This window comes from Podarcis muralis, chromosome W (assembly GCF_964188315.1).
Source record: "Podarcis muralis chromosome W, rPodMur119.hap1.1, whole genome shotgun sequence".
NCBI classification, from domain to species: Eukaryota; Metazoa; Chordata; class Lepidosauria; order Squamata; family Lacertidae; genus Podarcis; species Podarcis muralis.
The window spans coordinates 25981256-25994358 of record NC_135674.1 but is presented as its reverse complement, the minus strand read 5'-3'; the positions used below and the strand labels follow the sequence as shown (position 1 = coordinate 25994358).

General features: G+C 46.4%; 1 protein-coding gene and 1 pseudogene across 1 annotated transcript; both read left to right on the top strand.

Moving 5' to 3' along the window:
- Window positions 1-13103, top strand: part of LOC144326336 (adhesion G protein-coupled receptor D2-like) — a 761129-nt pseudogene that overhangs the window by 661941 nt on the left and 86085 nt on the right.
- LOC144326378 (uncharacterized) lies at window positions 1744-5383 on the top strand. Its single transcript, XM_077922944.1, has one exon. The coding sequence runs from the start codon at window positions 3205-3207 to the stop codon at window positions 4684-4686; it is 1482 nt and encodes a 493-aa protein (XP_077779070.1). The 5' UTR covers window positions 1744-3204; the 3' UTR covers window positions 4687-5383.

The window sequence follows — 13103 nt, the reverse complement described above, 5'->3', positions numbered from 1 at the left end:
CTCGGAAAAAGGCACAAATTTGCCAAGAGACAGTGAAATATTTGGGTTTTCACATTTCTCACCAGCAGAGGGCGTTGGGATCCGAAAGGAAGGAAGCCATTTGTGTCATTAAGGAACCCACAAGCCGCAGGCAATTGCGGGGGTTTTTGGGGGCTGCAAGTTTTTGCCGTATTTGGATCCCTGATTTTAGCACCCTAGCAAAGCCTCTATATGAAAGCACAAAAGGCAGAGAGAATGCTCATTTCGAATGGCATGCAGAGCAAAGGAAAGCTTTCAATACGCTAAAATCTAAACTGATGCAGGCTCCAGCCTTAGCTTTGCCAGACCCAGGAAAAGTTTTTTTTCTTTTCGTTCATGAGAAATCTGGAATTGCAGCAGGGGTCTTGACTCAAGTATTGGGAAGTTGGAAAAGACCTGTAGCTTATTTGTCAGAGCAACTTGATGCAGTGGCAAAAGGATGGCCACCTTGTATGCGATCAGTAGCTGCAACAGCCCTATTGGTTAAAAAGGCATTTAAATTCACCTTTGGACAGGAGATTTATGTGAATGTGCCTCATGCTGTGTTGACATTAATGGAATACAAAGGAAGTTATTGGCTTTCCAACGAGCGCATGGCAAATTACCAAGGGCTTTTGTGTGGTAACCCACAAGTACATTTGCAAGTTGTAAACACCTTGAACCCCGCTTCTTTGTTACCCCTTCCTGAGTCAGTGGATCATGAACCTCATGATTGCATTCAAGTAATGGACACAATTTACTCTAGCCGTCCAGATTTGCAGGATGAGCCTTTAAAAGACCCAGACATAGAATATTTCACAGATGGAAGCAGCTTTGTGAAGGAGGGGCAGAGGAGAGCAGGATATTCTGTGGTTACTCTAACTGATGTCATTGAAGCGCAGGCTCTGCCAATTTCGTCTTCAGCGCAAAAAGCGGAACTTGTGGCTTTAACCAGAGCACTTCAGCTAGCAGCTGGATGTAGCGTGAACATCTACACAGACTCTAAGTTTGCTTTTTTAACATTACATGCCCACGGAGCCTTGTGGAAGGAAAGGGGGCTCATTGGGGCAGAAGGGAAAGCGCTGAAATATGGCCCGGAATTAGAAGCGCTTTTGGAAGCTGTGTGGGCTCCGAGAAAGGTTGCGGTCATACATTGCCGAGGCCACAGCAAAGGAACCACAAAGACAGCTAAGGGAAATCAATTCGCAGATCTGACTGCAAAACGGGCAGCATTGCTGCCACCGCCAAATGCCTCTATAACAGCATCTCTTCTTCCTACAGCAGTTGATTTAGAGCAAATAAAGCCCATCTACACGGAGGCAGAACAGGAATGGGCCCAACAGGAAGGGGGATACAGAATGCCACCACAGGATGGATGGTTTATCCTTCCAGACCAGCGAGTATTTGTCCCAGAAGCCTTAGGCAGGAACATAGTGAAACAATATCATGAGTCCACTCACTATGGGGCCACGGCATTGAGGGAAAGCCTGAATAGGCAATTTTACATAACCAGGATATCACAGCTGGCTGAAGCAGTATCACGCGCATGCCTTCTGTGTGCAAAGAACAACCCAAAGCAAGGCCCAGTTCCTCCACCAGGAATACAGCAAACAGGCTTAATGCCAATGGATAATTTTATAGTAGATTTTACGGAAATGCCAAAGGCAAAAGGATATAAGGCACTTCTGGTCTTCACATGCTCTCTTACAGGTTGGCCTGAAGTCTATCCTACTAGAACAGAGAAGGCCCAGGAGGTTGTAAAACGCCTCTTAACAGAAATCATTCCAAGGTTTGGTCTACCAAGGTGCATAGGCAGTGACAATGGTCCAGCTTTCATTGCATCAATAGTGGATGGTGTATGCAAAGCCTTGCAAATACAATGGAAACTACATGCGGCCTATAGACCTCAAAGTTCAGGGAAAACCGAAAGGATGAATCGGACTCTGAAAGCACAATTAGCGAAATTGTGCCAAGAAACTCATTGTAAATGGGTAGACATGTTGCCTATAGCTTTGTTTAGGATCAGATGTTCACCAACAAAGAGACTGAAACTTTCTCCGTTTGAACTTTTGTATGGGAGACCACCTCCAATAGCCAGGGGAAAAACAGCAGACTTGACTCAGGTGGGGGGGCAGATAACAGCAGAACAAATCCAGGCTCTTTCTCGTATTTTTCTTGATTTAAACAGGTGGTGTCTCCAGCGCATTCCCATCTGCCTATCCGAGCCAGTTCATCCTTTTCGGCCAGGAGACCGAGTTTGGGTACGAGATTGGAAAGACGAACCACTGACGGCTCGCTGGAAAGGTCCCTACACGGTTCTGCTGGCCACACCTACAGCGGCGAAAGTAGCGGAAGTAACCCCGTGGATTCATCATTCTCGTCTGAAGCGGTCTGAGGGTCATTGGAACTGTGAGCTGAACCCATCTAACCCTCTGAAGTTGAAGCTCACCAGGAACCCCTGCACCTAGCCCCACCGGAAGCGGGCAGGAGCACGGGCAACGGGACTACAGGTCTGCTCTCACTGCACCCCGGAAGCCAGTGAGTCTACGCACACCGGAAGATTGAGGAGCTGCACCAGCGTATGGGAGGACCCATACCAGTAAAAATTTCAGTCAATCCCAGATTCCAGCCAGACTTTGCTCATAAACCCTTAGTACAAATAACAATAACAAGGATTGACAAAAGGGGGGACATCCATGACAAGTGGGTGGATTGGGTAACAGCATATAGTTGTTACATCCCTTTCTTTCTTTGGGAAGTCTACATACCAGATTGGGCACTAGCAGGTCCAAGACAATAGTTCACATACAAGGGAAAGTACATGCCAGGGGAACCAAGGAGGGCCATACGAAGCTTCTCCTACCCACCACCCCAAGGAGCATTTCCCGGTGCTATACTGGTCACTGTAGCTGTTTTCCCTTCACCACCCACAGGTCCCTTCAAGGTAGCAGTTGCAGAGTGTATACGGTGTGAGTTGACCTCACCAGTTCGACCAGAACCTGGGGACAACCAATAAGTCCACTGGGTGCGGCCGAGCGGGAGGCTATATCTCACTAAAGGGTATGTTCTGGTACCTGCTACCTTATATAATTGTTGCAATCTCACTCCTTCTGGTCCTGATCATTGTATTTTGTGTATACAAGAAGGATCACAGTATTAACATCGACCTAGAGCCGGAACTGATAAGGTTCAACCTTGAAGGCATACATGGGGAAAATGAAAATGAAGCTTCTGTTGATATTGATGTGCTTGTGGCTCCAGAGAGGCCCAATGGTAGTAGGTAATGTCTTCATAAACCATGCTGAACACATGTTCCAGATATATGGGGAGAATGCTACCCTATATTATGAACACCCGAGAAAGGTAGCAGACATGTCCCTTATACCAGGATTAATCAAGGATCCTGATGTTGTTTTGGCAGGCCTACTTTACAATCAGAGTGGTCTCTTTGCAGCCCCACCTACTGAAATGAATGACATCCCCTACCGATATATCAGATATACCAGAACCACAAAAGGTCTATGTTTTTGTTGTCATGCCACTGGAGTATGGAATTCCAAATGGAAGTATTGGCCCCAAGTTAAGTACCACATTGACAAAGGATGGCTGGGAAATTATACCCAATGCTCGGATAAATTTTGGCTTTGGGGTTCCCACAATGCCTCCTACCAGGGCAATACGACCTCGTCAGATTTATACCCATACTTTCCTCAGTACTCAGTTAATTTCACCGGACAAGGGTCCATTTGTTCTGGTTGGATGATTAAAGATCCTAACCTCTGGTTTCTATATGATGGATTGGCGACAAACTTCCACCCAGGAAATTTCCAGTGTGTTGGCGTGGGGGCATTTACCTTTCCGGTTGCAGTGGAGGTCAATCACAAGGTACCTCATCTTGCAAGCAGACGGAAAAGGGCGGCCCTAGGCGGACACTGTGAAGATGAAATTTATCTGACAAATTCTGTAGGGAGCGTTGGGGGTGGATTTATAGGATTCCTCTCAATGGGGATTTACCCAGGAATAGTTGCTGAGCAAAATAGAAAGGCACTGTTTGCTCTTACATGCAGGCTGGAGAAAACTATCAATGCCACCACCCATGTCTTGCGCTCCTTGCAGTCAGAGGTTGAGGATTTGAACCAACTGACGATGACCCATAGATTGGTTTTGGACTACCTCCTTGCACGCTCAGGCGGTTTTTGTAAAATTGTCCCAAAAGGTCAATGCCAGGTTAAATTCCACGACCTCAACAAGACGATCGAGGACGAATTGGGAAAACTGCAGTCTCTGGTACTTGACAACACACCCACTCAGGATCCCTGGGGAAAGATATGGTCATGGATCCCAGGAGAGGGGTGGGTGCATGGCATTCTGACCGCCTTAACCATAGGAGGAATTGTTTTTCTGTTGTTTCTTTCTGTAATCCCTTGTTGTCTGTCTTTGCTTAGGGGAATGATAGCCCGCAATGTTAAACATCTCACTGACCCTCAGATTATGGCAATATACAGAGCTTTGCCTCCAGTGCCAGATGAGCCAGAGGAAGACGATGGTTACGAGCGAATGCATAGGGAGCAGGTCCCAGTGCAGGAACAGGTCCCAGTGCAGGAACAGGCCCCTTTGCAGGAAGCAACAGTTTATTCTGATGTCCTGAGTGGTGTTCAAGCTCAGGAGTCAGATGAATCTTCTCTCTGAGCTTGAAAAGGGGGGAATGAGGCAAGGAAGAAGGGCTACCCCTATGCTATCCATATAATCAGTTATCAGTAACCAATATATTCAATATATATCCAAATATGCTTACACAAATCAAGGATTACAGTACTTTATAATCCATTTTGAATCAAAAGGGAAGCTGTGCTTAGCAAACTGCAAACTGCTTGAAACAGCAAAGTTAGGAGCTGACCTTTCCCCTAAACATCTGTGTACCCCGGACAAAGACATGAATCAGAGATTCTGGTACAAATTCCCCTCAGATACAGGCTAAATTAATCCACAGAACAGGAAGAGCAAAACCACAAAATGTCCAAGCTCCGGTCCTGTCATAACTAGGGGAAAGGTTAGACAGAGCGTCACTGCAAGCATCGGAAAGCAGAACTAGAACCCGGTGCTGACCAAGGCTTGAGCAGGGGTCAAGTAGCGTGACAACCGCTTGCTAATTGGCTGATTCTCGCTGACAATATTGTGAGTCCCTCGTGATTGTTTGATGATCAATGATTTGCTGTGATTTACTCAGGTATAAAGACCTCTGGATTTCTGTCTATCGGGGTCCCAGTTCTTTGGAAGATATTCCAACTGGGTCCTTATTGCCTGGCAATAAACCTCACCTTCTTATTCTCCAGTTGCTGTCTCTGGCTGATCCTTATTTTAAACTCACCACGGGTGCTCCTTTGCTACATTACCTCTAATTGATTTAGAAGCTACTCCAATTCCGATGACTCAAAATGTTTCAAAAGTAAAGCCTGTAAAGGAGAATACGAAAGAAAAACTCTCATCACAGGAAGATGGTTTGGCATCTGATATGGGGGAGTTCCCCGGTTGTGAGCAGTTACACTTAGTAATTAAGACCCTTCACTGTATTTTTAAAAGGCTGGACGAGGTATCTTCACAATTATCCAATATCCTGCTGAAAATCGAAAAACTTGAATCAACAACACAATCTTCAGTTTGTGAGGTCAAAAACTTATTGCCTCACCCCAATTCAGATAAAATAAAGGAGACTAAAATTAAATATATCTTAAATTCCCAATTGAACAATCAGATATTAACTCTGCAACCCAAGAAAAGTTGCCTTTCTGTCAGGTCGGAAATAGGAAGATGGTCAACGCTTGTTGTTGTTTAGTCGTTTAGTCGTGTCCGACTCTTCGTGACCCCATGGACCAGAGCACGCCAGGCACTCCTGTCTTCCACCGCCTCCCGCAGTTTGGTCAGGCTCATGTTTGTAGCTTCGAGAACACTATCCAACCATCTCATCCTCTGTCGTCCCCTTCTCCTTGTGCCCTCCATCTTTCCCAACATCAGGGTCTTTTCCAGGGAGTCTTCTCTTCTCATGAGGTGGCCAAAGTATTGGAGCCTCAACTTCACGATCTGTCCTTCCAGTGAGCACTCAGGGCTGATTTCCTTAAGAATGGATGCGTTTGATCTTCTTGCAGTCCATGGGACTCTCAAGAGTCTCCTCCAGCACCATAATTCAAAAGCATCAATTCTTCGGCGATCAGCCTTCTTTATGGTCCAGATGGTCAACGCTAGAAGGGGCTAAAGACTGTTTAAGCAAACTTTAAAAAAAAATTAAGAAACATCAGATTGACCTATATGCTGTGATGCCCCTTCTCTGGCAGACCAACTTCTTGAAGGTGATACTTGCGTTCCACTCTGAAAAGATACCATCTATTATTGTTAGGAGGAAAACGCTTTTGTCCATGGCCGACATCGTAGCAATGAGGGTTTATACAGACAGTAAGATCAAACCCCTTCTAAATAGGTGCCCTGGTGGTGAGGACATTAGGACAAGAGACTCTGCCTTACTTCAAAATACTGTCAGGCCCAACCGCGATGACTCTGCAGCGTGCCATCCTCGAACAAACTCGATATCCTCTCAAACAGCTATATATGAGGACGATAATTTGCAGTCTGCCCTTGACGAAAGGGAACTTATAGATGCGTTCAGAGCCCTCCCACCGAAAGAACAGTCGGTGATGATGCAAAGATTTGACACGCTTAAATCTCAGCTTTTGCAAGTCCAACATAGAGGGGAAGATACTAACAATGTCTCAAATAATCCCACTTGGGCTCACCGGACAGAAGTGGTTGACCTTCTTCAGCTCAGCCCCACTCTGAAATCAAAAACCATCCGACAAGACTCAAATCTTCAAGTTGTTTCTGCCCCGTGCGTTACATCACGAGACGACCAGGCTCTGCCATCCTCACCGAACCTTCATTTATATTCATCGACCAACATACCTAAGGACGAAATTCTGATTTCCCTGCTTGACTCAAATCCCTCTTTAACTCACTCATCTATGCCAGAGCTAGAATCTTCACCAGTTTCGTCCAGATATAGAAGTAGTCCACAAGTGATGCCCCTGAGAGAGTCTTCCGCAATTCTCACCCCCGTGATGCCCCCTCAATTACCTCCTTCAAAGGAAACTGCGAATGTTACACCTCGGGACCTGCCGTCGGAAACGATTGAAGACCCGATGGGACGCATCAATAAAATCATCCGAATGTCAGATGATAAATCTGCGAGAGGGTTTACTCCGATGGACTCAACTTCTCCCTCCCTGGGTATCTCTCTGTCAAGTTGTACCAAGAATTTTGAAATGAAGAGACTTCCTGTTCAGGGATCTACTTTCAGTGGATCATCCACGGTGTGCCAACAGTCGAACCAAATTGTTAAAAACTTTAATTTGGAGGGCTCCTCACAGTTACCATCTTCCCAAAGTAAAATAACTGAATTTTTGGTTACATCTTCTGTCTTTAACAGAGGGTCTGCCCCCCCTCCGTGTTGACTGTTAAAAGAACAACACAGAAGTCCCCAGCTAGCAGTCCTAAGTTGGAACATTGCTGGCTGGAAAAAGAAAAGATTAGATCCCGAATTTCTGTCCTATATAAACTCTTTTCAGATAATCCTTTTGCAAGAAACATGGGAAGAAGATAAAATAGATATGAATGGCTTTGAACTGATATCACTTCCAGCTATCCCCTCCCAGAAAGGTGGCCGGTCCAGAGGCGGTCTTGCAATCGCCATATCGCTTAAAATGAGAGCTAAACTCTCGCTAGTTCAGTCCTTTCCTCCTTTTGCTTTTACTGGTCTGATTTCAAGTGAAAAATTCTCACTATTAATCACCAATGTTTATCTTCCTCCAGGTGGTCATGTATCAGACCTTCATTATAGATGGGATTCTCTGGAAGATCATTTATTGGCATGCTATGTTATGTACCCTAATATTCCATCGATAATGGGTGGTGACTTTAATGCACGTACAGCCGCCAACTGGAATGGGATAATTAAGGCCAAGTGGTGGGTATCTCCCCCCTACCCAAAATCTGATTTAATCTCTTTTACATCAAGAAGATCTAAGGACAACAGAGTGAATGAGGCGGGAGTCCTTCTTTACCAATTGGCCATTCGTATGAATTTGAACATTTTAAATGGCAACTGCCCTCCGGACGTGCCAGGTGAATTTACTCACTTGGGCACAACATCAAATAGTGTCCTAGACTATCTTCTAGTTTCAGATGACCTATTTTCAAACTTCTTTTATCTCAAAGTAGATAATGTACATTCCAGTGACCACCTACCTCTAGCGGCCAAGCTAACGCTTGACTGGCACCCGGTTAGCGGTACACACCCAATTCATGTAGGTTTAAATGCCACAGCTCAAGTAAGAGGCATTAAATGGTCTATGAAACAGGCCCCAAAATATGCAGAATTCTTCCAGAGGAATATCTCCGAATCCCTTATTGTTTCATTGGCGGAGCGGTCTGAACCAAATAGGATACTGGAGTGGTTCTCCCACTTTTCTGCAGATTTAACTAGCTTCTTTACGATGCCGGCTCACCTGGTTAACCGAGATCAACCCAGGTTCGGTGCACCGTGGTTTGATGCCAAATGTAAGCAAGCTAGACTCTCTCTCTGTTGTATCTATAACAGATATAAATCTTCTGGAGCTGAAACTCTCCCCCCAGAGTACTTGCAGGCCAAAATTGCTTACAAACAGGCACAGAAGTCAGCCAAGCACGAGCGGCAGCGAAGACGTTGGCAAGCGCTGATTGCTGCCTCTAAGCTTCGCAGCTCTCGCGGTTTTTGGAATTTAATCAACAAAAGATCGAGGAAATACCCATTGACGGTTATACCAGCCCCGACATGGGAACAATTTCTAAGAAAATATTTCTCCCAGACAGACATCTCTAACATTCATTCTGATACTCTTTCAAGTCACTTGCCCATTTGGCCAGATACTGACCCGGAGGAAATAGTAGATTTAATTGCTAAACTGAAAACTGATAAAGCCCCAGGGCCCGATCTGATCCCGGCGGAAGCTATTAAACAACACCCAACATGGTGGGCTAAAATTCTTGCAAAAATCTTTGATGCAATCAATGCCACGGGCCAGATACCTAGATCATGGAAGGAGTCCATCATAATTCCTATATATAAAAAAGGACCACCAGAGGACCCAGGAAACTATCGTAACATCAGTTTACTATCAATCATCGGGAAAATCTATACTCGCTTCCTTCTAACCAGACTAACCCAATGGGCCGAAGATTCCAATCTGATAGGCCATGAACAGGCCGGGTTTAGACCAAATCGTGCTTCTATTGACCATGCTATAATTCAATATCACCTGGCGCGGAAGTATTCTTCCCCTACTCATGGTCTTCTATGTGCCGCTTTTATAGACCTGAAGGCGGCTTTTGACAGTATCTCAAGAGAGCTGTTATGGGAAAAACTGGCAAAGTGGGGTATAGAAAAAAGGCTGTTGTGGCTTATGATTAAATTACATGAAGGGACGGCCGCTAGGGTGAGGTTAACACCTGAGGGCGATCTCACAAACTCTGTACCAATAAATAAGGGGGTACGACAAGGATGCATCCTTGCCCCCTATCTTTTTAACCTCTATATTAGTGATATGAGAACGCCCCTAGCTGAGGCCCAAACCTCCATTCATGCACCCAGGCTTGCAGACTATCGCTGCCCCTTATTATTGTACGCTGACGATGCAGTGATCCTCTCTTATTCTCGAATCGGTTTGAGGAGGGCCCTTAAGATTTTTGCATTATATTGTCAAACAAATTTACTTACTATTAACCATTCCAAATCTAAAGTCCTAATTTTTTCCAGGAGTCGTAAACTGTATAGATGGGAACTCGAGGAGAAGCCAATTGAACAAGTTTACAAATTTCAATATCTAGGAATTTACTTCCAGTATAATATGGGATGGAAAGCGCATATCACATATTTACAAAATAAGGTCAAAGCCCTTATCTATGCTCTATTACGCTTCTTCTTTACTGAGGGGGCTATGCATGTTCCATCCGCCTTAAAAGTTTATAGTGCAAAAGTGGTTGCAACTATGGCCTATGCGGTCCCTTTATGGGGCGCCTTTGTAAACCTCTTGCCTCTGGCGACATTGCAAAATCTTTTTCTAAGACGCCTTCTGAAACTACCCTCCTGTGTAAGCAACTCTGCCATTCGCTTAGAACTTAACATCCCCTCCCTAGAGATTCTGATGTGGAGACATGCCTTTAATTATTGGCTGTCCCTCTGGCATAAATTGCCAAACTACTATCTTATTCAGTGCCTTTGGAGAGATGAATTCACCAGCCCATGGGCAACAAAAATCCATTCCAAACTGTTGTCTTATGGAATCTCTCCTTCCGATATTCTTAATTTAGATCTAATTACAGCTAAAAAGGTCATTAAACAAAGACTGGAGGAGGTAGATTTGCAACAAAATCTTACTACAGGTGGAGGTACATGTTCCCCGATAAATCTGGGCATTACATCTATGTCCCAGATTCCTCGATATCTGTCTACTTTATCGGCTGCGTCGCATAGATTCGCATTTGTTAGAGCCAGATTTAATGTGTTCCCCTCAAATGTGCTGAGCAATAGATTCTCTAACGGTAAAACCTCTGTTTTATGCTCATGCGACAACAAATCAATAGAATCCCTTCATCATATCTTGTTTAATTGCCCCTTATACATTGTTCCCCGATCAAGGATACTGAGTTCAATCATTCTGGAAATTGCTGCTAAACCACCTGAATTACATCTAGCTTATCTACTCCAGGACATTGACTCTTATAGAACATTACAGGTTCCTAGATTCCTGATTTCAGTTCCTTCATATAAAAGACTTCATGGAATGCTGCATGATTATTAAAAATCCAGTAAACTCTATGCACCATTGTCAGGGGCTCAGGAGACACAGGGGAGAGAGGGGATGGAGAGCGAAGGGGAAGAATCTGAGGGCAGCGTAGGGGAGTATGAAAGTGGCCCGAGAGATTCCATGAGTCTCTCCAGCGAATCAGAATCAGTGGGCTTCATAATAACTCATCTGCATGGAGAAGCGAAATCGTGGCTGCGCAATTTATGGCGCGAAAATGATCCCGCCCTCAAAGATTCAAACGCCTTTATCAAGGCTATGGACGATTGTTTTCAATCAACAGTAGATGTGGATGTGGCCAGGAGGGAAATGCATGGACTGAAGCAGGGCAAAGCCACTGTGAGACAATATCACTCCCGCTTTTTTGCGTTAGTAAATGTGCTGGGCTGGGAGAAGGACTCCGTGGTCGTCAGGGATCTGTTCTGGGAGGGGCTAAATGGGCCAGTGAAAGATGAGCTGGCAAGGGGGGAGAGACCTAACAGCACCACAGAAGTCGTGCAGAAAGCGCTGGCGATAGGCGTGCGCCTGGAAGAACGCCCTTGGAGCAGGAATGAGGGAAGTATGGGGCGCACACCAGCCAGAACACCTCCCTTACTACCCAGAGAGACAGGGCGCGCGCAATCCACGCCTCCACTGGGGAGGGGAGAAGAGCCGATGGAGATAGATGGTGCTAGGGCTCAGACAGCGACCAGAGCCCAAACACCAGGAGCAGTCAAGGCGAAGGCTCCTAGAGGGAACAGGAAGTGCTATATCTGCGACAGTGCACAGCACATGGCCAAAGAGTGTCCCCAGAGGATCCAGAGGCACACTGCAGCCTCAGTAACAGTAAGGGAAGCAGTTCAGCAGGGGGAACAGCTACAGGGAAACGCCGAAGCCTGGTTGGAGGCAGAGGCACTGGGGCCCAGCCAGTCGAGTCAGTGAAGCAGTCCCCAGAGATTTTACAGCCCACAGACCCCCTCCCACCCAAACCAGTGGTGCAACTCACCGCATCGCTCCAGCTGCCCAATGGACTCACCCTGGAAGTTCCTATTACCATTGACTCTGGCAGTAATGCAGACTTTGTAGGAGTGGACTTCATCAGGCAACATTGCATAGCGCTCCTACCAGCCACGATGCCACTAAACGTAGTCACGGTCGATGGCAGAGAGCTACTGGGAGGACAGGTGGTACAGCAAACACCCCCTATGGTACTGCAAATTGGAAATCACCGCGAAGTCATCAGCTTCAACGTCACCCACCTGTCGGACACACCCATAGTGTTGGGCATGAGTTGGCTGGATAGGCACAGCCCAGCTTTAGCATGGTACCAGCGTCAATTGACCTTCTGCTCCTCCTACTGCACGGAACACTGCATCCGGACCAGCCAGGAAGAGGAGGGGCAAGGGGATGAACCACAGCTACATCTGGGCATGGTGCAAGCGGTACCTAACAAGTACAAGGCGTTTTTGGAGGTCTTCTGCGAGAAGGAAGCGGACAAGCTGCCTCCCCACAGGCCCTACGACTGCAAGATTGACCTCCTGCCGCGGGCGACGCTGCCAACTGGAAAACTGTATTCCATGTCTGAAGATGAACTGCAAGAACTCAGGGAGTTCATAGAGCACAACTTGAAGCGGGGATTCATCCAAGAATCCAAAGCAGTGGGGGGCAGTCCCGTGTTTTTCGTGAAGAAGAAAGACACGCCCCAACGCAGGCTGGTAGTTGATTACAGGATCATAAATTCCAGGACAAAGCCCACAGCATTCCCCATGCCCAAGATCGACGACCTGCTCGCGACGGTGAGGAAGGGACGAATCTTCACCAAGTTGGATTTACGAGGCGTACAACCTTATACGCATGCGGGAGGGCGATGAGTGGAAGACGGCCATGTTTACGCCGTTAGGCACCTATGAATATCGAGTTATGCCGTTCGGTCTCCAAAATGGCTCCCATTGTTTCCAAGCATTTATGCACCACGTGTGAGCGGGACTCCTCTACAAGAAGTGTGTCTGCTTCCTAGACGACATCCTGATCTTCTCGGAATCACAGGAGGCTCACGAGGGAGACGTCAAGGAGGTCCTGCAGAGACTACGGGAGCACAGACTTTACGCCTAACTGGAGAAGTGCCAGTTCGACATGACGGAGGTGGATTTCCTGGGCTACAAGCTGTCCAACAAGGGACTCGTCACCAAGGTCTGCTCGGTGTTGGACTGGAAGAGCCCGCGCAATCGGAAGGAAGTCCAG

Excerpts from the sequence above, each read along its gene's own strand:
- LOC144326378 (XM_077922944.1), top strand. The coding sequence starts at position 3,205 with ATGGGGAAAATGAAAATGAAGCTTCTGTTGATATTGATGTGCTTGTGG.